Genomic DNA, 25,605 nt, shown 5'->3' with positions numbered 1-25,605 from the left:
TGAAGCTAAAATACTATAATGGCATGCACTATAACATGGAACACAAGCTCAGTCCAGACAAGGTTATGTGTGTTTCTGAGCCAGCAATGTGTCAATAGAAAGTATAAACTCACTGAGTACGATTAGCCCAATCTATTTCTCTCAGCCTAAATTGTTTTTTAATAAATCTTACTTAATTTTGATGATGATGATGATAAGTCAACAAAATCTCCTACCGTTACCTTGTAGAAAAATTAGGAGTCCATGCTTTCACCATAATGCTACAGGTATTATCAATATGGAACTGAGCATGTTATTAGAGTGTAAATCTGTAAATATTAAATGTTTTGCATTGTCACTTTAGTAAGTTTGTCTTTTTATCATTTACAGAAAATGCTCTGAAAGATGCACAATGGATTACTAGGGTTCCTGGGATTTGCAGAAATATTGTGAGCCACTTCTTCCATAGTTGGAAAAAGAGAGTGGCCTTGAAGGAAGCCCAAAGAAAACTTAACCTTCCAGAGCATGCCATGGTGACAGACTTTTCAACATGATGGGGTTTCACTCAGAAGATGATAGCAAGAGTTCTGGAGCAGCGAAATGCCTTGTCCAAGATTCTTTCTGCAGACCGTAAAGTTCGACACCTACTGCCCTCATGGCAAGATCTGGAGATCCTGGAAGTTGTGAACAAGGCACTCAGCCCACTCCAGGACTTCACGGATGCCCAGTCGGGTGAACGTTATGTGAGCATATTTTGCGTAAAACCTACTCTACATCTTCTGAACACCTCAGTGCTGGCTGAAGAGGAAGATGACACTAATCTGACCAAATCACTGAAATAAAAACCTACCTCAACAAGAAATATGAAGACAGTGTCACACAGGAACTGCTCAACATGTCCTCTTTCTTAGACCCAAGGTTTCGAACACAAAGTCTTAAAGGACTAAGTCATCACTGAGTTTATTGTGAGTAATATTATCACAGTGTTTTTTTTAAACTGGTAAGCTTGTAACTGATTTATAAAATGCAATGTTTTTAATTTCACGACATTCACCACATTCACCAGCAGCAGCCTGTAGACCAAAGCACTGCAGCGATGGAGGATAACCCAGAACTGGATGCAGAAAATCCACCTGCTGCTAAAGCCAAGAAAAAAAACCCTGGCCAGTTCATTTAAGAAAACCACAAGCACAACATCAGCAGCATCATTTGATCCCATGGTGCAGTTTGGAGATGCATAAGCTGCTGAACTCAATACTTACATGCCATGTGTAGACCATGAAGAAGGTCCACTAAAATGTCACAAAATAAACTTCCCTAGGATATGCAGACTAGCACAGAAATATCTGTGCATACAAGCAACAAGCTCTGCATCAGAGAGAGCTTATAGCACTAGTGGTAATATTGTAACAGATCATCGCTCCTGTCTGAAACCAGACAAGGTTGACATGCTTGTTTTTTTGGCAAAGAACCTTTCAGTTGCTAAATAGAATGTTTTAGAAAGAGAATTTTATTGTACCAGTTGGCCATTTAAAATAACAACAAGAGTTACAGTTGTTTAAGTTTTATTGATAAACCACACTCCTATATTCAGTTTTCTTTTAAAAGAAATATACAAAGTATATGTCACATCCTGCTTAAATGTCCCTGTTTTGGGACAAGATGTAGGGATATAAAAAAAATAATATTTGTTTTATTAATCTATACTTTTAACTTTTTCATTTTATTTTAAAGTTAATGTAATGTAATTTAATTTAGTAATGTAAAGATGTTACTGGTATTTAATTTTGTACAATTTTATTTTTTATATTAAAAACATCGTTCATTTCTAGTTGTTGCTAGATTGCACTGTGTGGATTTTTCTTGATAACAAGCAAGTTGAGGCATACCACTTGTTTATCGTATCGCAATCATAAATCACAATTTTGACCCTAATAATCGCAATGTGACATTTTCCCTAAATTGTGCAGCCCCAGCTTTAACAGTAAAACTGATTCTGTTTCCTCTTTAGTCTCATAACAGCACACCAAGATTCTCATGCCTGCTTACATGCTAAATAGTTGCTGTCTCTTTCTTTCTCTTCTCCTGCATTCCTTTTTTACTTTAAACTCCTACTTTAAGAGATATTTCTTACATCATTTCTCTAATGTGATGAAGACATTGCATTGATGGTAAAAAATATACAATCCTAATAATATTCTAAGATGCGTGCGTCCACCTGCATATACAGTATTCCTCTCTGTAAACTGTGCTTGGTGTTTAAGAACAGAGGAAGTGGTGAAGCTGTAACACAGACACTCCTCACTCAGTCAGTCATCAGTAGGACAGGATGGAGCTCCGTCCACTCTGTGTGATTCTCTGTGAGTAAATGTTCTCTGTCTGTCTTGATTACAGTGATTGGGGCTAAATTAAATTTCTAGTTAATAGGCTGAGAGTCGTGACACTGGATTTTGTGTGATTATTTAGTTTGTCTGTAGCTAAGGTTCAATACAGAATTGAGCATGAGCAGCACTTTCTACTTTTGTCCAGTGTGTCTACATTCAGCCCCGGTGCATTTTCCGAGTAAAGTATTAGTCATTAAACAACTTTAAAGCTCGGCAAGTCTAAGTGTCCAAGGAGACTGTGATATAACTGATGCATTTACATTTATTAAAACACAGCAAATAAACCATGGATGAGGAGGTGTCATATAGCGTGTAATGTAGGTACAGATTGATTTACATTTTCAAATGGAACTTCAGGTTTTTCAGACTGAAAGACGAAGCAAAGTTTTTTCTACATTGTTTTGTAATTTCAAATGTAAAAAAGACATGTTACGTAAACAGGGAAACTATTTATACCTAACCTTATTTGTGAATTAAATTTTGGGAGTTTACAAACAGACTAAGAGTCAGACATCAGGTTCTGTGTGATTATTTTATGTTTCTGCAGTTCAGGATGTTGAATCTATAATAACAGTGAGTGCAGCTTTTCCTGCGATCACATTTTACCCAAATTTTACCCAATTTTAATGAGTTAAATATGAAATATTAAAAAAATATGAAAATGTATTAAATTAACAATTGCATGCTGGTGTTTCACATGTGTTTAGAATATTAATTAAAGTTGAGTTAATAATTTTAGCTGCCGTTATCCATTGGTGGCAAATATTTGATTAGGATTTTACTTTTTACATTTTATTAAACATTTTCTTGGTGATATTTCTGAACTCTAACATATGTGAAATGAAAAACTTTGATTCTATAGAAATATTTTAAAAGTCTCCAGGTCTTGTGTGACAGCTCCTCCAGTGTGTGAAAACTGATTGTGACATACAGGACATACTGAGTTTCTAAATGAGAGAGTTTTACATTCATAAACAGAACACTGTGTTTAACACCAGATCAGAGCAGATGCTGCTTTGAATAAATCTGTTAGAGATTAATTTAACATATATAGTGTAATAACAACAGTTCATATTATACTGACATGCTGTTGAATTCCTCTGTCTGATTGGTCAGAAGGTGTTGATTAATTTTCCATAAAAGCAGCTCTGACAATACAGTAGCACTGGTTGGAAGACAAAGCACAGGCTGTTGTCACACTTTATCTTTTCTTTATAAAGTAATATAGGGAATTTATAGTATATTATATAATTGTATATACAATTATAGTGAGCAAAGCATGTTATTTAACAGACTTAAAACTGTTTGTTTCTGTTATAAAACAGTTAGTTTCATAATGGTTGATGTAGTTATGGTTTCTGTAAGGAGAAGATTATTTATCTACAGTATGGAACATTCACAGAGTCCTTAAAGTCAGTGCTTTGTAATGGTCAGTAATTTGTCTATGGTAAAGTCTTTATTTTACTGGATTTGGAGAGGAATGTAGATTAAGACAGATCGTTATTTGCAGTTTCTCATGAACGTGACTATTTTTTGCCTGTGTATTTTTTTGCAACTTTAGGTGTGAGAAACTGATGCTAGTGGCTTTTAGTTGCTATGATGTTAGTGACAAAAAATAATTTATGGTTTTTGCCTTGTGGTTGTCACACAATATTAAGCATGACTATAAATGGTAAAAACTATGGCATTTCCATTAATATTCATATGGGTAAATGGGTGTGGTGTCCTTTGAGTGAATTTGGACATACCTTCTAAATCTTTAGTTTTTTATTGTTTTTATTTCACCTTATAGAACAATACTGCATTTCAAAACTATGAAATAACACATATGGATATTTAGAAACAACAACAGTCAGTTGTCATTTTGAGACATGAAGGTCAGCTGTACTGGAACAGTATTGTCATGTGCATTTGCAAAACCCATCAAGCACCATGATGAAACTGGCTCCCATGAAGACCATCCCACTAAAGCAAGACCAAACCATATATGGTACAAACATATATATATGGTATACAGCTAAAAAAGTCTAATATTTTGTAGGACCTCTGTTTGCTTCGATTATGGCACGTGTTCACCTTGGCTTTGTTTCGATAAGCTTATGCAACGTCAGTTTCTCTTGTGTTGATGATGGAAGAGTTGGACTGCTGTGTAATGTCTTCTCCAGCACATCCCAAAGATTCTCAAGGGGGTTAGGGTTTGGGCTCTGTGGTGGCCAATCCATGTGTCCATGAGATATAAAATTATATCTCATGCTCTCTGTAACACTTTTTCACAATTAGACCTGGATGAATCCTAACATTATCATCATAAGTGGTTTTCTTAAGGATAAACAGCTTTTAAGTCCCAATCCCCTGAGTGTCTGTGCATGTAGAAACTTTAGCTATTTTCGCTTACTTTTTAGCTATTAAACCATAAGTTTTATTGTTGTTTTTTAATGATCACAATAGTATATACACTACCGTACAAAAGTTTGGGGTCACTTGCAATTTTCTTTGTTTTTGTTTAGTGACTTATTTTCTACATTCTATAACAATAGTGGGGATTTCAAAACTATAAAATAACACATATGGGATTAGGTAATTATGTAACAACAACAGAAACAACAGTTAGTTGTTATTTTAAGACACAGAGGTCAGCCTTTCTGTAATAGTTCTTGCAAGAACAGTATTGTCAAGTGCATTTGCAAAATCCGTCAAGCACCATAATAAAACCGGCTCTCATGAAGGCCATCCCAGGAGAGCGAGACCAAAACCTACCTCTGCTGCAGACGAGAAGTTCATTTAGAGTTATCAGCCTGAAAAATGACCAATTAACAGCACCTCAGATTAGAGGCGTTATGAAGTCTTTATAGAGCGTAAGTAGCAGACACATCTCACCATTAACTGTTCATAGGAGATTAATGCATTTTTGGACGCCTTCAGCATTCCTTTACAATGTAGAAAGAAATAAAAATCAGGAACCATCATGGAGTTAGAAGGTGACCCCAAACTTTTGAACGGTAGTGTATATATATATATAAACACAGGATATGTCATGTCAGCTCACGGTTGTTTAAGACAGCTGAACCAATGGAAGGCTCTGAACTATTTGCTTAGTTAAATCCAGGTAGTGACTTTTATTTGAGTCAGGCAGTGTATGGTTGTGTGTACTGTATATATATATATATATATATATATATATATATATATTTCTGACAATATCTGGCAAATATACACACACACACACGTCACCTAAAAAAGAAATTGCTATTATTTGTACAACTAACAGTTGATCAGTTTGCACATCATTTTAAAGAATAAAAAGCACACTGTGTTCACTGACTGCTCACATGCTGATCATCGCTCTTTTTAGCGTCAGTAAGATTGACACTTTACCACCATTTTACCACCACATGCAAAAACCAAAATTATCTCCTCTCTCTCTATATATATTTTTCTCTTCTTTCTTTTCATGAACACTGTCTCATATATGTGAACTTATTCACCACGCACAATGATACAGTATATTTTACAAAGGTTTTCCCAAATTTTACCCTCACCTTTCCCATTAAACTATAACACACTCATGATTTTTACCATGATTTTGAACGTGATTGGTTATTCCAGAGAACAGTCATATGGACCATTTTGATTGCATATGCACAATGTTTTTTTTCCTCCCTAAACTTCTTTTTTGCTTGAATTATGTGGAAAAAGATCTGACATGATATTTGTTTGTTTGTTTTAAAACCAAAATTTTAACAGGGATCTACAGGCTTCTTATACCTGTTATATATTCAGCCATGTAGAGAAAGACTTTTTACAAACCACTGTAATGCACATTATGGGCAAAGAATGAACAAAGCAGTGGTGGCTTTTCTAAGACAAACCTCCTGAAAAACTGCAATATGTGTGAGAAGAACTGTGGTCCAAGTTACCCCTCTGACTGCCCCTGTGTCGCAAGTTGTAATCAAGTTGTAAACGTGCCCCTGTATATTAAAGATTAAGTTCATGAAGAAGCTGACCTGCTTCAGGAAGTTTGTCAGGCCCATGAGAGATATCCCACTCGAGTGTAAGTGCTCCAATGTGTCCTGATCTGTCTTTCCACCAGCAGATTTTAAACGAGAGAGAAGGACCACTTAATATAAACTTCAAGTCTAAAGAGGGAAGAGAATAGCTACACTGTTTTTGCCACCACGGAGCAGCTGAGGTGTTTTAAGTGCAGGGATGTTAGACATAAAAGGCTGAGCTGTCCACACAAAGCTGTGCAGTTTGGGAGCTCAGAAGGTCGAGTCAGATCTTATAAAGGTCAGTCCCGAACACACCACCTACACAGGAACACACAACACACCCGGCGCTGATACGAACACTGACATCACTGTAAACAACGCGAATGTAAAACCCGATGTCTATACAGTAATCAGTGTTGACAATAACCCCACCCCTAATGCTGACCCCGTCCCTGCAACAGAAATGTACAGAAGCCACAGATCAGCACACCATCACTGATGCATAAAGAAAGCACTGCAGCTAAACCAAAGAAAGAAGGGGGTAGATGTCTATCACATCACTAAATGAAAAACCTGCAGTCAGACTCCAAGCAGCACAGTGGAGGAGCACGGCCACAGCACATACACTCATAGACATTGAGAAGCAAAACTCTTTTTAGAGCATCTAAACCATCTACAGATGCCTAACATAAAAAAAAAACGTTTAGTAAAAACCTTACTGCAAAAGGCCAAAGCAGTGAGAAAACAAAAATGTAAATATGTTAATACATTACATGTGTGTGTATGTATGTACAGTATGTATGTATGTGCATCTGTGTATGTAGTGTGTGTGTATATATGAATGTACATAAGGGAAAATGTAAATATGTTTTCTTTTCTTTAATTGCCTCACTAAAGAGTGTGTATAAAACTCAAACTCTCTCTGCCGGTCTGTCTCTCTCTTACACACACAGTTTAATTTCCTTTTAAAACTCAGGAACTTGAGGTTTTCACACTGACTAGTGTGATAAGTCTGTCTATTAATAAACTAAAACACATTGCTGTGGTATAAGAGGTATGAAAGATATCAGGACTTGCTGATGTAACCTTATACTTTCGTCTACATATCAAATTGAAAAGGGCACAGTACAAATTATAATTTCGAAAGGAGGATTCGAGACAGCAATCACACCACTACTGAAAGAACAAGTTACACTGATTAGAGCTGTGCGATTAATCGTTATTAAGGTCATTTATGGTTTATGTCGATGACAGACTGAGCTCGGATTGCTCACTCATCAGCTTATCACAGCGACCCCAACCAAGTGGGGTTCAAGGCCAAAATGATATGTGTCTTGGAACAGGAGAAAGCCATGTCCTGGGGTCACATAAGAAAAGCAGACATTTTGTGCCCAAGTGGCAAGACATAGATGTGTTGGAGTCTGTGAACAAAACCATAAAAACAAGATTTTACTGATGCACTGTCTGCAGAAGAAAATATGTGAGCATTTTGTGCATCAAACCTGTACTTCATGTGTTCAGAAGCAGTCTCCTTTAATCAGAGGAGAAAAATCAGCCTCGCTGATAGACCCTAGGTTCCGCACAGCTTATATTAATATTGACCAGATTAAAAAAAAATTAAAAAGAGCTATCACAGAGCTGATGTCTCTGCCTACTGAAAAAAAAAAAAACGCATCACCTCCTCGGTCAAGTGTAATGCAAAAAAGAAGTTCAGCATAAGCTGAAGAAGAAAAAAACTCTAGAAATCTTCTTTACAAAGAAAGTGGCAACTTCCCCACAGTTGGAAGCAGACAAAATCGAAACTGAGCTGACATCCTACTTGTTGTCCCCAGATACAGACAAAGACACTGATCCACAAGATGAGACAAGATCAGGCAAACTTTCCATGGCTTGGTAATTCCTATTTCTGCTACAAGTGCCCCATCAGAGAAGCTCTTTAGTATGGGCGGGGGCACTGTAACATGCCACAGGTCTGACAAGGCCTGTCCGTAACAAGTCTGATGCAGTGGACTTGCTAAAAACATGCTGTCAGGTACCTGTTTGATTTTATTTAGCATGTACAGTAAGTTCCATGTTGAACTGGTTTGCAAAATTGTTTTTCTTTAGGGATTTGTTTTTTTAGGTGAGAATTATTTATTTCATAAAAAGTGATTTTTAAGTTAAGTCTATTTGCACTTTGCAATTCCCTCATATCTTGGTAAAAACTTTATTTTGATAGAATAACCAGAACCTGTAAAGACTAGTGAAAGTTTGCTCTTTATTAATCCCAAAAACGGTTATGTTGTTTTAGTGGACATGAAAAAGTTAATGTATTTTGTTTATGTCACATGTTCGTGGTGGAGAGTCACGGGTTACGCTGAATTGGGATATTAATATTAACCACCTGTTCAATTAAAGAGGGGAAAGGGGGTGAGCAGGGACAATGCATTCTTTGTTGACCAACATATTACAACTTTATACAACAAAACTTGATACCATCCGTCTCTATAAATTTAGAATATAGAAGAGACATTTTGCCTCACTGATGTTTTATTGTTGCGTCGTTGATGAATTCTTGTTTTAGCCTTTTAGCGGCGTTTGATAACTGCAGAGTAACCGCTAAAGTTGTATTAATTATTTTTTTCTAAAAAAAACAAGAAAACCTTTTAGCTAAAGTAAATTTGCATTTTGCACTTTTTGTCAAAAAAAAAAGCAGTTTATTTGTTTGGTTATATTGTTTTTGCTCAAAAAAAAAAATCTATCCTAAAGTCTCTAAAATATTTTTTTTTTTAATCAAAAATAGAATGTTCTCTCAAAAAATTGGAGATTCAATTTATAGGACATATCACCCAGTTTTAATTAAGGTTACTTCAGATTTTTGTTTCGCTGACGTTTCAGGATGTCTTTTATTTCTTTTGTTTTTCCCCCCACTTTTAGTGCTGATGGGACTCATCATTCATTGCATACTAACAGGTCAGTCTTTTATTTTGTATATTTTGCTCTATATATTTGTGTGCATATAATAATAATAATAATAATAATAATAATAATAATTTGTAGATTAGATTTTATTCAGATTTTTGGCTTAAGAACATTAAACTTCCTCAGAGTCTAGATCAGCTTTACACACAGAATCAGTCACACCTTAGACCAATAGCTTTTAACATAAATTCATACGCACAGAGAGACACTGATCTCCAATGCATGGTCTGTGATTTGTGCAGCTTCTTCTGTACAGTTTTTAATCAGTTTTCATAACATGGCTGTCTCTTATTCCCAGTCTGTTTGCGTGTGCGTGCATGCCATTTTCTGTTGTGCGCAGAAGCTTTAAGTTTTATAAATAAGGGCTGAGATAAGCTAAAATCAGAAATGCTGCCTTCTGGTTCGAACCTCATTTTGTTTCTGTCCCTTTAATACAATTTAATAATAATGATTAATAAGTGAAAAAATCTGTTAGATCCATATCCCAGCAGGACAGGGTGGGGTAAGCAGGATGATAGTCATTATTAATTCACTACTGTAACTGTTTTTACAGTTTCCTATTCAGCTGTTACTCTCGCTCTTGATGTCTAGGGAAGGTAGGAAGCCGACATTAGGAAAATAAAAAAAGAAGGAAAGTTAATATAATAAAGGCTGTCACTGATTACTACCAGGGGGTGAACTGTGTATAAGAATGAGGCAAACTCGAGACTTGTGATGAGCAACAATACACTCAATTGCTCCATAGTTACAGTGGAAACAAAATGTTTAGATAAAGAAAGAAATAATATTTACAAAAACTATACAAAGATTCAAATTGCAAATTTAACAATGGGAGCCATGAGCAGAGAGTTAAACAAAGCAGTAAATAAGACAAAACACCTTCTAACTTTTACGCAGCTGTCACTCTAATTTGATAAACAGAATGAAAACAAAATCTGGCCATTTGATGTCCTCTAACTACTGTACACTGACTAACAAAACATAAGTACAACGATTAGCTCTCGCTTCTAAAGCGAACAAATTCTTACTCCACTCTCACCCATACTATCCTCGACTTGACACAGTGAATTAAAGATACATCCAACAACTCGTACTTGGTGAAAAACGTGTAACGCAGTCAAATAAAACCAAGCAACGGAAACAAAGCATAGGTATGAGCCAACGCTAGTAGTGATGGAAATCCGGATTCATCTGGGTTAAATAACCCGATCCTTTATATGACTTACAAATCATGAATTCTCTTCATTTACTCGGATCAGTTGAGTCCTAAGTTATCTATACATAAATACAAATTAATAATACCACAGATTTCAGATATTTATATAACTTATTTAAAAGAATCTCACACCCTACTCCATTTGATGTCAAACTTTTTTTTTTCTTTTTTGTTGTTGTGCTGTTTTGTCTTGTCGTTTGTTTTCTGTTCTGGAAGCTCTGTCACTAAAACAAATTCCTTGTACGTGCAAGCGTACTTGGAAATAAAAACTCTCTGATTCTGATTATTGATAATTACACTATTCAGTTGTTCTTAGTACTGTAGAAACAAGTGGCTGACTGAGTTGTTTAGAAAACTAACTAGAGGACCATGGCAAATGTATCACATCAGGCTGGTTTCCAATTCCGCAACACAACTTCACTAGAACGGTAATGCTAACGGTGTGATGTTTTAGCTCAATGTATACAATGACTGCATTATATGCATGAAAACTCAATTCCCAGCTTTACCACCTGGATTTTTTTTTTTATATCTAAAGCTTTAAAAATTAACTATACCAGATAGCCTATCCATTTTCAACCATTAGGAATAAAAAAAAATCAGATACCACAAATATATTTATAATTATTTCTTCATTTGTAATATTTGTTGTATTTTGTGCATTAAAATAAATATTTGACTTCCATAATTCTTGATTCTCAGTTATTTACATTCTATTGTAAAACTCAAAATACTGTGCATGTCCTAACTGTACATGTCATCACTCAGTGAACTTACGGTGGCCGTAAGTACGGTTCATCATGATTCACAGAGAGTTTTGGAGCTGTGATTAGGTTTCCATCTTTCCGTGCGTCGGTCCTCACATAGTCAAACCGCATAGGTGACATAGGGGTATAACAGCAGGAATAACAGAGAGGGCGGGTTATTGGGGGTGGGGCTTGTGGACGACTTTCTCACACACACACCAGACTAATAGATTAGGAATCACTGCTGTCTGGCTCACGGATTACATAAATTGTCTAAATAACGGATTACATTACTTAAATGGCGCATCTAACGCGTTAGATTACTCGTTACATCAAAAAAGTAATCCGAGTACTCTAACACGTTGTACTGTGTAACGCGTTACACCCAACACTGATAGTGAGTGATTTAGAAGGAGTCGATTCCGTACTGTAAATGGATACGAGTTTCTCATCTCTAGGTAACCGGCACAACATTCGAGAAACGGAAGTATAATGAGTCATCGTAAATAATGTTTTTTTTTTTTTTTTTTTTTATTCGTAAATAATGTGAATGAAAGAAAGAAGCCGCAGCCTGGGTCACTTCCGGGTTCTTATACTAGGCTAGGGACGTCTCATTGAAGAAGAAGAAGAAAAAAAGGAAGTCTCACCGGTTTCCACGGGAATACTGTAGTCATAGCACTAAAAACGAAGATTGACATGGACGATGTCCAATCGTAGGACCTGAAAGTCATAGGAACCAAAAACACCAAAAGAGACATCCCCAAAATATTACGAGACTTGCGATTGCTTAGTCTATAAGAGACAAAAGACTCGCACTCACCTGCTCTTTGCTGCCTTCTCATGTGCATTCAACACTAGTCAGTGGCACATTTTCTGTGATTATTACAGTCCATTACAGGTTGTTTCAGCCAATGTGTTCAGCATGCATTACACATATGCCCTTATTTTTTATGCACAGCTCTGTGTATGTATGTGCCTGCTTGCAGTCCATGGCATAATTGTGTGAAATTTATATTAAGAGGTGTGTTTAAGTAAGTTGGCTATGGAAGTATAACAGTGGCCAATTTTTTCAAAGCAAAATAGCATGTTGAATTATATGAACTGAATTAAAATAATGATAATAATAATTATAATAAATATATTTTTAAATGTATTTGATCTGAATAGAAAAACTGCTTAAAGCATTTAAAATGCTTAAAATATTCGGCATTTAAAAAGTCAATAGAAAAATATTGCCAATACTAATCGTAAGTATTAAAAATGCCATCGTGACGATTTTTTAACCTTGCAAATTCAGGTTGACAAAATTCAGGTCGTCACATCCGGGATATCATAAGAAGGGCAATAGATTGCTGATTGCTTTGCTCTGATCCTTCTCACTGTACAGTGTACTTTGCAGTGAGCTGCTTGTGAATTGAAATGCAGCACTTCTTACTAACTGGCTGAGCTGTCAATTGTATGTTTTTGTCGATCTCCAACATAAATTCTTATTTTTCTTAAACTTCAAGCAAATTACACTCAGTCAGATATTTCTGTCATCATTGTGTACCTTTTACCTTTACTTTCTTGTTCCTTTGCTGACACGCTCCTACTTGGTGTGGTATCACACAAAGGCTTACGCAAGGGATTTGTCTTTCACACGTGATTGTGTGATGTTTCACATCTTACAAGTGAAATATCAGCTGATTTATATTTTACTATTAGACTTTAATTTCTATTGAACTTTTTGTGCTCAGGAACTAATTTGGTGTTGAACTGAAAACTATAAAATGTGCATATAGTCACTGGTGTGGTGTGGTTTTTGGGCTTTACGATGCTGTTTGTTCACTATTGTTCTCTAACAAACCTTTGAGTGCTCCACAGAACAGCTTTTTTTATATACTGAGATTAAATTACACACTGATGGACTCTATTTACTAATTATTTGACTTCTGAAGGTAATTGATTTTACTTGATTTTAGTTAGGGGTATCAGAGTAAAGAGGTTAAATACAAAGGCACAGCACACGTTTCAGATTTTTTTTTTGTAAAAAAGAAAAAAAATGAAAACCCTTTATAATTTTCCTTTCATTACACAATTACTGTATATGCTACTTTGTGTTGGTCTATCACATAAAATTTGTGATTGTAACATGACAAAATGTTGAAAAGTTCAAGGGGTATGAATACTTTTGCAAGGCTCTATATTTTCATGAGTTTAATCTAGCTCAACAGACACTATAAAAGTAATGCAGGAATAGTACACAGTTATACTGAAGGGTCAGATTATTTTACACTACAGACAGTTGCTATGGGATAAAATTTTTAAAAGAATTGTACTGTACAAATGCTAATTAGCTTTTAGTGTGTTATGGTACATCAACCTTCTTAGACTGGATAACTAGTTATAAAAAGTTACTTTTGAAAAACTTGATATAAACAGCAATCACCTGCCATGTCACCTATAAATGTCTTTGAAAATATAAATAAAAAATAAAATATTTGTATGAGTTCTGAAAGTGTTAAATAAACACTGAAGATTTTACTATGTAGACAGACGAGGCGATATGGATGCACATCTCTCAGTAAATAATACTGTCCCATTAAATATTCAGTGTAGTGTTTTACACTAAAAAAAGGCAATAGTAATAATAATAATAAATAATAAAAGGCAATCAAGGAGAACCGATAAAAGCAATAATAGTATTATCTGTCATTTACAGGTAAATAGTTAATGTACAGTGTAGTGGGAGCACAGGTGTGTGTGTGTGTGTGTGTGAGAGAGAGAGAGAGAGAGTGTGTGTGTGTGTGTGTGTGAGAGAGAGTGTGTGTGTGTGTGTGTGTCAGAAAAAAGAAAACAGCACAGTAAACACACTGTAACTCAGACATAATTCAATAGTGAAAAAGATGTAAATTTACAGAACAGTTGATTCATTTTATCACTGAGTCAGTTTTCCACATTGTCCACCTCTGACAGCTTCATTATTTACATCTGAGCAGATACACTGTATTCCATTTTAATATGTTACTACAAGTTTAAATAATGCTGTTGGGAATTAATTAATCCTTAAAGTATTTTTTTTCCCTTACAGAGAGTCCTAAACCTGTGGTGATTATAAAGCCTGATACACAGGTGTTCAGAGGAGAGAGAGTGACTTTCAGGTGTGACATGAAGAGAGGAGGAGACACTGAGTGGACATATGAGTGGTATAGAGACGGTTACACATTCTCCCCATACAGCACAGCACAGGAGTTTACAGTCACAGATAATTATTACTCCAGTGGTAAATACACCTGCAGAGGGAGGAGAAGAGACTCTCAGCTCTCACAGATCAGTGATCCTGTTACACTCTCTGTATCAGGTCAGTGTGTGAGTTTATTAAACATGTTTTTTTTTTTTGTATGTCTATACTTATAAAAAAAAAAGATATCTACATTATGTAAAATTAAGCAAAATAATTTACCAGATTTACGTAGACTGGAATCATAATGTTAAAGGCACTTGTTTAATAAGTTTGCTGTGATTGGTGGATTTTTTCAGACTTGACTGACAGGCAGGACATTTTTTATAAAGTCTGCAGCAGGTCAACTGAATTCAGTTTAGTTCATTTCCTGTCAAGGTTTTATTCATATTTCAGTTGTTATTGTCAAATTATGTGAGAGGGCTTTGCTCGCTTGCTTCATGTGATGTTGAGATAAAAAAAAGTGAGTGTTTACTCTATGTCTCTGTTCATCGTTTCTCGACATGTCCTTATACAGTTGTGTTCAAAATAATAGCAGTGTGTCAAAAAAAAGTGAGTAAAACTTCATATCCATATAATAACTTTAAATTTAAATCACATAAATGCATTGGACACCATGCACGTTCTATTCTGAATTACAACATGAATAAAAAGGTGCTAAATGGATTATTAGCTTACAGAAAGTGAAGAAACACAAATATTAGCCTGTTCAAAAAAAAGCAGTGTCATCATTCATCTTTACACAAAGATGAATTTACCTTTTAAATAAAAAATGCTTGAAGTTTAATCTTTCTTGTGCATCTCTGAACTAATATTTAGTTGTATACCCCAGTGAAAAAAAAACACTTTAGTGTATTACAAATATATTGAAATCCTCGATAATACATTGCAAATATACTAACACAAGTTGTACCATCAGTTAATATATGAAAAGTATACTAACACCATGCTTTTACAAAATTTTGGAATTTAACTTTAAATATACTTCTAAATAATTGTATTATAGCACACTTTCTAAAAATATATTATTGGAAAATATACTTTAAGTGAAAGGTCTAATTTCCAAAGTAAAGCCTACTTATTTAAACTTTTTTTCAATGTAGTTTTGGTATATTTTAAAAATATATACAAATGTAGAGAAAGTACACATTGGAATACAATTTTTATATACGGTTATTATCAAGATAATTTCTGTGTTTAAACTTTCTTATATGCGCTCACAAGCGAAACTTGCACGAACTGCAGCAGTGATATAGCTCATCAGCGCGATACCAGCCAACCAGACACTAGAATCAGCGCGACACCAGCCAAACAGAAGCGGGAGGCGGGCAATGTACTATCGAGGCTTTCAATATTTTTGCAATACACTAAAGTGTATTTTTTTTCACTGGGGTCTCGGCCTGTTTTCAGTCTCTGTGTAACAGCTAGAATCAACACCAGGTTTAAACTAATACTGTACCTGTATAATCTAATACTAATGTCTGTCTGTGTTTACACAACAGCTTAAATTTTAGTTTGTGTGTTTGTGAACATGTTTTTATTAAACAAAAATAAACTATAGTAGTGCTTTTTTGTAACCTGGTGCATATTAAATCTGTTGAACTCGAATAAAATCTGCCTCATAATTACTGATGTAATGCTTTTTAAAAACGTTATAGTGTATAAAATGAATTTAGCATTTGTAAATTATCCTAAACACCTTTAGTGTACTGTTAACACATTTGCAATACTGTAGTATAGAAGGTTGTGTGTACTGTATGATATAATAAAGTATATTTGCCCACAAAGTGTACTTTTTTAGTATTTGTAATTGACCAGAAGTATAACAGCTACTGCTGTAATAAAAATATATACTCATAGTATATTAATCATGTATTTGTAACACAGTAAAAATAGCTGTAATGTACTTATAATATATTAAATATATACTTAAATTGTATTCATTACTGTCAGGTATGTATGTTAGTACACACACAGCCATATACTTTAAGTGTACTAAGTATACTTAAAGTTGTTCCACTTTAGCACACAAAAGTATACTTAATACACTTAAAATTGTACTTTTGTACAATTTAATTACAACTTAAATACACTTAGTACAAAATAAGTTGTTCCAAAATAGCAAACTTCAAGTATACTAGTCATTAGTCTGCTGCAAGCATACTTAAATATGCTTGGGTTTAATAAACTTAGCATACTTTTTTTTCACTTGGGTAACCATGGTTTCTGAGAACTGCTTCACATCTGTGACAATTGTACTACATGCAACAATTCCTTTGCATTTCTTGAATTTGTCTCAGAAACAGCATTTTTAATGTCAGGCTACAAGTTTGTTGTCTTGTTGAAACACCCCTTTCAAGGGCATTTCCTCTTCTGCATAAGGCAACATGACCTCTTTAAGTATTTTGATGTACTCAAATTGATCCATGATCCCTGAAATGTGATAAATAGGCCCAACACCATAGTTGTAAGGATTTCTTGAATTTTGGTAGACCTCCTTTTGTCTACTCAGTGCTCAGCCTGTATTCTGCTTGTCCCGCCTGGATCCAGGGAACCCCTCAATGAAACACACAAGTCAGTGCTCAGTGAGACGTTCAAAGTTTATTGTGGGAGACAGGAGTATATATACGCACACACACAAAGAACCAAAGAAAAGGTGGATGCAGGAGTGTTTACATCCAGTCTAGAATGCTTTTAACAGATAAGGTAAGGAAGAACATAAATTTAGGAGTAGCTCTACATTTACGAGCGTTTAACAGTTTTACAACCTTTAACATAAACTTCCATAGGATGTGTTTATTGAAAGCACAGCTTGTGTCGTGAGAACAGGAAGAAAATCACTCTGTTCTCATGCACACAGAATACAATGAAACATACTAAAAATCAAATATTCCCTACAATTCCCCCCTTTTATTCATAAGAAATATCGTTGAATAAAACTCAGAGCTTTCAAGAAGTCGCTGGCGGATAATAGGTCATCGGACGCGGCGCAGGAACATAACCTGAAACATACTTGTACAAAAGATTTTGCACACAGTGAAAAATGCATGGACCTAAAAGACACAACAACAATAAAATAAACAAAACCGGTACGACAAGGGAGAGATAAGGAGCCCATTGACCAAACAAAGTATACCAAACTCCCCAACCTACTTGACCCTTTTCATCATCCTTTAACTGAGAAGCAACCTCGCGCATCTTTTCCAAAGCAGTAGAAATCTTTCCATGTTCATCATCATTAGCTGGAATGTATGTACAACAACTATCACCTACCATAGCACAAACACCCCCCTTCTCTGCGAGGATTAAATCAAGGGCCATTCTATTCTGTACCGTGGTCAGTCGAAGAGCAGTTAATTCCCCTTTAATACCTTCTACAGCAATATTAGTGGCATTAACAAAAGTAGCTAACCTGTAATGTGTTACCTCAATCTGATTCCATAACTGAGTCACACCATATTGAGGAAAAAAAGCATGCCAAAATTTAACTGCCTTAATCTGTAACTGATGATCAGGGGGAGGGAATGGATCACTATCTCGCTTAAGGCGAGCATGATGTTGGGTTCCACGAGGGTTTCGTGTGACCAGTGTAAAAGAGCCTCTAAATTGAGAAGGGGCACAAATTCCAGCCCAGTTAGCAGGGAGGAAAATGTAAACAGCCTTATCACAAACCCAATACCAATCTGAATAGTGATTAATGGTCCCACGTGGGCCAGGGTGGATTACTGAGCAATTACCTTCAGGACAAGAACGATCTGGAGAATAGGGAAAATATGCTTCACTACACATATCTAGATGCATGTTTCCAAGAAATACAGAGCCATTTCCTATAAAGCAGTAAGGATATTTAAAATTGGGCAAAGTGAAGACCTGGAAAGCAGTGACGAGAGCTCTTTTCCTCGTGCTGAAGCGGAGGAGGCTAATATCTAAAGCACTAAGTGAATAGTCACAAGGGTTTGAGAAATTATGATCGTAGTGCATCAGTCTGCACCACCAGTCAGACCCTGTTTGATTCAAAAATAAGCTATGTGTCAGGTTAGAGTTAATATACTGAGTACCATTTCGACAGTAGGAACTAATACAAACTCGTGCAGCTACTAAGAGAGCTGATTCATTACCAGGTAGGGGTCTCAGTGACGTCTGTCCTACAGCGGAAGGGAAATGTTGGCACACATAACAAGACTCATTGGTATATTGCTTAGCGGTCCAATTAGCGAATCTCCAAAAATCATTATCATGTGGATGAGGTTGCACTATGTACAACAATCCCTTGTTCAAGATTAGGAGGACAAAAAGAAACTTCATCCTAAGGCAGGGGAGGTTTCCACTCTACTCCTAGTGCTGTTCTACAAACTCTACAGGATGGAGTGTGATCAAAAGAATACACAGAAATATAACAAGTTGAGTGCAAACTCATAAATAACTACTAGTGGTGAACTATTGCCTTTCTTGACGATACAGTGCTCAGAGTGTGGGCACGCCCAATCTGCACTCGTCCCACCTTACGAGGCGCTAAGACACCACCAGAAATGCTATACTAATAGCAGAAGTAAAGTCGTTCAGTGGCAACCCCAGACGATCCCTCTGTGTCACGTCACTCTCTCTATGCCACATCACGGGTTGAACATCACTGCAGCACGTCTTTAGTCTAGGAAACAAAAATCACAGAGACAGAAAGATAATAATACACACGCATTTATTCATCCTTTGGTCTCACGCCGACAGGACATCTCTTCAGCCTAGTAGCATGAATCCACTGTGGAAAAAGATCAGTTAAGACAGCAGTACGAGTAATTGCGATTATTTCTGCTGGTCCATCATATTTACAATCTCCCAGTTTTCTGGGGGTCAAAGATTTTACCAGAACAGTATCTCCCACATTAAAAGGATGTGTGGGTTTTGTTGAGGGTATTGGAGTCACATTAGCAATTTGTTCATAATGTTTAGTTAGAGTATCTATTAGAGCAGCAGAATATTCAGCAATATGTACATCAAGATCAGTTGTTCCTATCGCGGGTTTACCTTTCCTCCATGGCACGGGAAAGGGTCTGCCAAATATAATTTCATGTGGGGACATGTGCACGTCTTTTAATGGTGTCATTCTTATTTCAGCTAGAACAGCAGGTAACAGATCAACCCAGTTTTTACTCCCCATGGTTTGCATTGCTTTAGTCAATTTTTCTTTCAGTGTCCTATTTGTTCTTTCTACTATACCTGATGACTGTGGATGATAAGGAATGTGAAAATACCAGGACAGTGAAAGATATTTACACAAATTCTGTGTTACCTGAGATGTAAAAGGTGTTCCTTTATCTGAGTCAATAGCATGAGGCACGCCATAACGAGGTATTATTTCTTTCGCTAAAACTCGGGTCACCACCTTTGCATTCTCATGAGCACACGGGAAAGCTTCCACCCACCTAGAAAACTTGTCTACCAAAACCAGAAGATATTTGAATGTGCCACATGCAGGCATATGCGTAAAATCAATTTGCCACTCTGCAAACGGGGCAGTAGGTAATGGAAGACTTTCATGTTTACCTAAACCCTTTGTCACATTATTCTGAGCACACACCAAACATCTAGATATTAATAAATCAATTGTTCCAAGCATGTTGGCTATGCAAAAGAGTTTTTTCATATCTTCCTTAACCCCCCTTCGGGCGCGATGTGTAACACAGTGGAACTCGCGCACGAGGAACGGAAGACAATGAGATGGCAGGCACAAACGACCATCAGCACAATACCATAAACCATCAGAAGCAACATAGGCACCTTGAGCTTGCCAAAAAGAGGAATCATTTGGCGTGGCTGAAGCTTGCAAAGACCATAAATCTACATCAGGAATCAAAGAGCTAGCAAGAAAGGATGTATTGATCAAATCAGAACCAGAATCAGGAAAGAAAATCTGTTTTTGAGCTGCTTTTTTAGCAATACGATCAGCTAGAGAATTACCTCGCACTTCCATAGAGTCCCCAGAAGAATGACCCTTAGTTTTTACAATAGCAAGAGTACTAGGTAGATGGCATGCGTCTATCAAATCCTGAACTAGAGAAGAATGAGAAATTGGCTTACCCTCAGCAGAACGAAAACCCCTGGATTGCCAGATGCGGCCAAAGTCATGAGCGATACCAAAAGCGTAACGAGAATCAGTGTATATAGTAACATCTTTTCCCTCAGAAAGAACACACGCACGAGTTAGAGCAAAAAGTTCAGCTGCCTGAGCGGATGAGAAAGGGAGAGAGTAAGCTTCAATGGTTATATCTGGCAATGCACACACAGCATAACCACAAAGAAATTTCCCATCATACGGTTTTGAACAAGAACCATCTACAAACAAAGTGTCACCAGTTGCTAATGGAGTAGAAGACAGATCAGGGCGTATACTAGTGGAGTGAATGATCTCTGAACAGCAGTCATGATCTGTATCTACTAACGTGTCGTCCTGTGCATTGATCAAGCGTGCCAGAGCATATCCAAGGGTGTCAAAAGAAGAGGTGGATTTTATCTCTAAGTTACTTGTAGAACAAAGGATAATCTCATACCCAGACCGTCTCTGAGCCGTCATATGTTGTGTTTGAAGGTTCTGTAGCACTTGTTTAACCTGATGTGGAGAATACAAAATTAAAGGATGAGAGAGAACAATCTTCTCAGCATCTTGTACCATCACCGCACAGGCGGCCACAGCCCTGAGACAGGCAGGCAAACCTTGTGCCACAGCATCTAAAGTTTTAGATAAGAAAGCACATCGTTTAACAACACCCTGCTTGAGCAGTGAGCTTAAAATCTCATCTATTCCTGAAGCCTTGGCCTCAGAGAGTGGATATTGTTTGATGTACACAGGTTGCAAGTGTTTTAATTTAGCTTTATAAGGCACACAGTGAACTAACCCCACCTCATCCTTATGTTCAGCCCACAGACTGCTTGGCACACATTCAAGGGCAGCAGGAAGAGAGCTGTTCTGTGAAGAAAGGAAACAATTATTTACACGCATATTTGTAAGGTGGGAGAAAGAAACTGAATCAGGCACTTCAACAGTGAGTTTTGCTCCAGAAAAAGTCAGGGACATGTGTAGCCTGCTCATTAAATCACGACCCAACAGATTAAAAGGACAATCAGGCATGCAAACAAAACGATGAGAAAGATGAATTCCCTTATCTAAAGGACATGTTACAGTTAACTGGGGAGTAAAATAATTCCGTTGAGCAACCCCTTCAATTCCCACAGAGCTGATACTTTTATTTGAGAGCGGCCCCTCGTAATCACGACCCAAAGACGACATTGTGGCTCCTGTATCAACCAAGAAAGAGAATACGGAACCATCTATACATAATTTTATAAAGGGCAACTCATTAACCTGAGGTGACTCGAAAGTACAAAGTAACATTGCGGGGCTGGAACTCTGCGGGCATCCCTATGCATCATATGCTCCTACCTGCATCCCTGAGAAGGGATTGGGTCTATATTGCTGTTGTTGTTGTTGTACTCGCTGTGGTGGCTGCTGGGAAGGATTAGGAGAAAACACCTCATTAGCATCATTCAATTGATTATACACATTTTGTCCACTACGTCCCTCATCTCGGGCCTTCGTGTGACATTCACGAGCCCAATGACCTTCTTTATAACAATAATAACAATAACCAGATCTACGGGGTACACTCTGACCCTGCAGACCTCCTCTACCTCTTCCACGGCCTCTTCGGCCTCCTCTACCTCCCTTTTTTCCACCTCTGTATCCTTCACTTTCCACAAACAAACATGCCACTTGTTTATTCTCTAAAATACCATCTCCTTCTAGTGTTCTCACACGCTCACCTAATTTTTTAATAGTCATTGTAGAACGATCTGACAATTGAAACTTTAAAATTTTCACGATTTCTGGTCGACAATTATTCAAGAAGGTTGTAAGGAAAAGTGGGTTAGGGTTTTCTTCAGGGAGGGGCATACCACCCAAAAGGGTCCAGGTCTCTCGAAACCGCTCCAGAAACCTGGATGTAGTCTCACTCTTCTCTTGTCTACAATTAGTTACCTGTGACAGATCTTGACTAGCTTGTTGACGTGCAAGAAGATAAGTAGTTAGCTCATCTTTTAAAAGTTTCATAGCCTCATTAGAATTACCCCAATGAAAGTCATATTCCTTCTTTTTCCGTCTTCCCCCACCCTCTACATCTTCCTGTTTCACCACTACAGTCCATGTGTCTTTTTCAGGGTCTAAGCATTTTACTGTTTTTATCAAATCAGCCTCATCGTACCCATCTCCCAAAACCGATTGCAAAATAAAGCGGTAATCCGCACCCACGAGCTGACAGTGCCTAGAAGCCTTTATCAGCATATCAACAAAATGCAAAGGTTTGTTGGGAGAAGGGAGCATCTTAATAATGTCCTTCAGCGTGCTTACGGATGGTGGAAGGATTTTTGGACCCTTTGGTCCCATAGAGAAAACAAACGCAGTGTTTTCTTGTCGAGGTTTGGGGCGAGACCTCTCATCCGGACCTTCATCGTCCGAATTATCATCATCCTCACCATCAGTATCCTCGGGATCATCCGATAGAGGGCTGTCAGAAGTTCGTCCTGACACCTTCCTGGGAGTCTTTCCCTTTCCTGAGGCACACACTTCCGACGAAGGTGAGCACGGTTTTGTGGGTACAGGGGAGACAGGCACAGATGGGCAGCTCACAAAAGGATTAGTGGGATTCAAATTAGGATAGATTTTCTCAACAATTAGTTGGTTAGATGCTGACGTTACTATGTCAGCATGATATGGAGGAGGGATCGGAAAGGTTGAGTGAACAGGCGGCTTGAATTTAGTTTCAGATGTAACCTTTGGAATCTTTTTCTTCTGTATTTTAGTTTCTTTTATGTCTAAATATTTATCCCAAAGAGCTTTCATTTCTACCCATTTTTGATAACATGAACCCATGTAAGGATAATCCCAACCTGGATCACCCATACCCTCATATATCTGAGAGTAAGCAGAGGCTAGATATTCAGGCTTAAAAGTACCTCCTCGTGGATAGGTTAAAAATTGAGATTGTGGTTCAGTCCACCCTGATAAATTATCAAGCCAAGGTGTGGTAAAGTAAGTAAGTCCACACCTATTCATCCAGTCACGCGGAACCTCTTCTGGGTCCGGCTTTGGATAAGTAGTTGTGTTCTTATTACCCATTTTATAAATGTGAATAAACCCGCGACAGAAAAAACCAATATCTTCAACAAACAACACACAATACTTTAACAAAGACAACAACAAAGAGCTCAACAAAGACAATAACAAAGAGCGGGCAACAGAATACAGCTTCCACACTATGCTTCAGTTCAAGGAACCTTTCAGAAGCGAGCGCGCGCTAAACAGGTGTAAAAGCCCCAAGACAATCCTCCCCCGTACTGTATATGGTCCAGATACCAAAAACCAGGGAGCGTGCTTGCTCTATGCTTATAGAGAAAAAAATTTAAAAGCAGCACTCACCTGATTAGAGGTATCCCGGACGAGCCCCCAAATTGTAAGGATTTCTTGAATTTTGGTAGACCTCCTTTTGTCTACTCAGTGCTCAGCCTGTATTCTGCTTGTCCCGCCTGGATCCAGGGAACCCCTCAATGAAACACACAAGTCAGTGCTCAGTGAGACGTTCAAAGTTTATTGTGGGAGACAGGAGTATATATACGCACACACACAAAGAACCAAAGAAAAGGTGGATGCAGGAGTGTTTACATCCAGTCTAGAATGCTTTTAACAGATAAGGTAAGATAAGGTAACTTCCATAGGATGTGTTTATTGAAAGCACAGCTTGTGTCGTGAGAACAGGAAGAAAATCACTCTGTTCTCATGCACACAGAATACAATGAAACATACTAAAAATCAAATATTCCCTACAATAGTACAAGAAGCATCCCCATATCATGATGCTTGTGCCTAAATGCTTCACTGTCTTCACAGTGTACTGTGGCTTGAATTCAGTGTTTGGGGGCCTGACAAACTCTCTGCGGCCTTTAGACCCAAAAAAACAATCTTGCTTTCATCAGCCATTTCTCTTTAGGTCAGTCAATGTGTTCTTTGGCGAGCTGTAACCTCTTTAGCACATCTTTTTTTCATCAATGGGACTTCTTGCTGATAGCTTGGCTTTACATAGCTGTCTTCTAATAGTAACAGTACTCACAGGTAACTTTAGATGTTCTTTGACCTGCTGGAACTGATCATTGGCTGAGTCTTTGCCAATTTTGTTATTTTTCGATCCATTCGAATAGTAGTTCTCTGTTTTCTTCCACATCTTTCTGGTTTTAATTTCCATTTTAAAACATTTAATATCATTTTAGCAGAGCACCCTATCATTTGTAGGTTTTTTCCATCTTTAATCAACTTTTGAATCAAAGTACGCTGTTGTTCTGAACAATGTCTGAAACGACCCGTTTTACTTTGATTTTTTAAGAGAAATGCACAGGACAACCTTTTCTGCATTTATTCTTAAATAAAGGGAACCTTTTGACACCTGTTTTTCACAGAATAGTTTACCCCTCTAATTAAACTCAACACTGCAATTATTTTGAACATGCCCCATTTCAATTAATAATTTAATTACACAGAATCAGATGCATCCAATCATGACTGTTGGGTCTGTTGGTTTTCTATTACTCCACTACACCTACAAGTACAATATTTACCATGAAGAAATATAATTTCTACCAAAAAACAATTATTGATCTGGTTTCTGATGTTGGACTGCTATTATTTTGAACACAACTGTAAGTGTATTATCTATAAAGTTAGATAAAGACAACTTGACATTTTTCATTTTTTACAGAAAAACCCAAAGCTGTGATCACATCAAGTCCTAAAGGAGACGTCCTGACAGGAAACTCAGTGACTCTGACCTGTACACTGAATGTGCAGTCTGCTGGATGGAAGTTTTACTGGATCACACCCACACAGAGCACTGAGACTGAGACTGCAGCACAGTACAACTCCTACTACTACTACTACTACTACTCCCTCTACACCATCAGATCAGTTAGTGTCTCTGATAGAGGTCAGTACAAGTGCAGAGCTGGAAGAGGAAACCCAGTCTACTACACACAATACAGTGATGCACTCTGGGTAAATGTTATTGGTGAGTAA

The 25,605-nt window shown here is 37.1% G+C and overlaps 1 protein-coding gene across 1 annotated transcript; it reads left to right on the top strand.

The window, feature by feature from the left end:
- Window positions 1–551: 551 nt before the first annotated feature.
- LOC128520514 (low affinity immunoglobulin gamma Fc region receptor III-like) lies at window positions 552–25,605 on the top strand. Its single transcript, XM_053494783.1, has 3 exons — window positions 552–711; window positions 14,346–14,615; window positions 25,292–25,605. The coding sequence occupies exons 1-3, from the start codon at window positions 552–554 to the stop codon at window positions 25,603–25,605; spliced, it is 744 nt and encodes a 247-aa protein (XP_053350758.1).

The sequence above is a fragment of the Clarias gariepinus genome, chromosome 1, assembly GCF_024256425.1.
Source record: "Clarias gariepinus isolate MV-2021 ecotype Netherlands chromosome 1, CGAR_prim_01v2, whole genome shotgun sequence".
Classification (NCBI taxonomy): Eukaryota; Metazoa; Chordata; class Actinopteri; order Siluriformes; family Clariidae; genus Clarias; species Clarias gariepinus.
Note: the sequence above shows the minus strand (reverse complement) of the source record. Positions and strands in the feature narration are given on the sequence as shown.

What these genes read in the sequence shown, in the direction of transcription:
- LOC128520514 (XM_053494783.1), top strand. Translation starts at nt 552, where the DNA reads ATGATAGCAAGAGTTCTGGAGCAGCGAAATGCCTTGTCCAAGATTCTT. An exon ending in CTTCACGGATGCCCAGTCGG is followed by an intron (nt 712 to 14,345) that starts GTGAACGTTATG and finishes TTTCCCTTACAG; the next exon opens with AGAGTCCTAAACCTGTGGTG. An exon ending in TGTTACACTCTCTGTATCAG is followed by an intron (nt 14,616 to 25,291) that starts GTCAGTGTGTGA and finishes CATTTTTTACAG; the next exon opens with AAAAACCCAAAGCTGTGATC.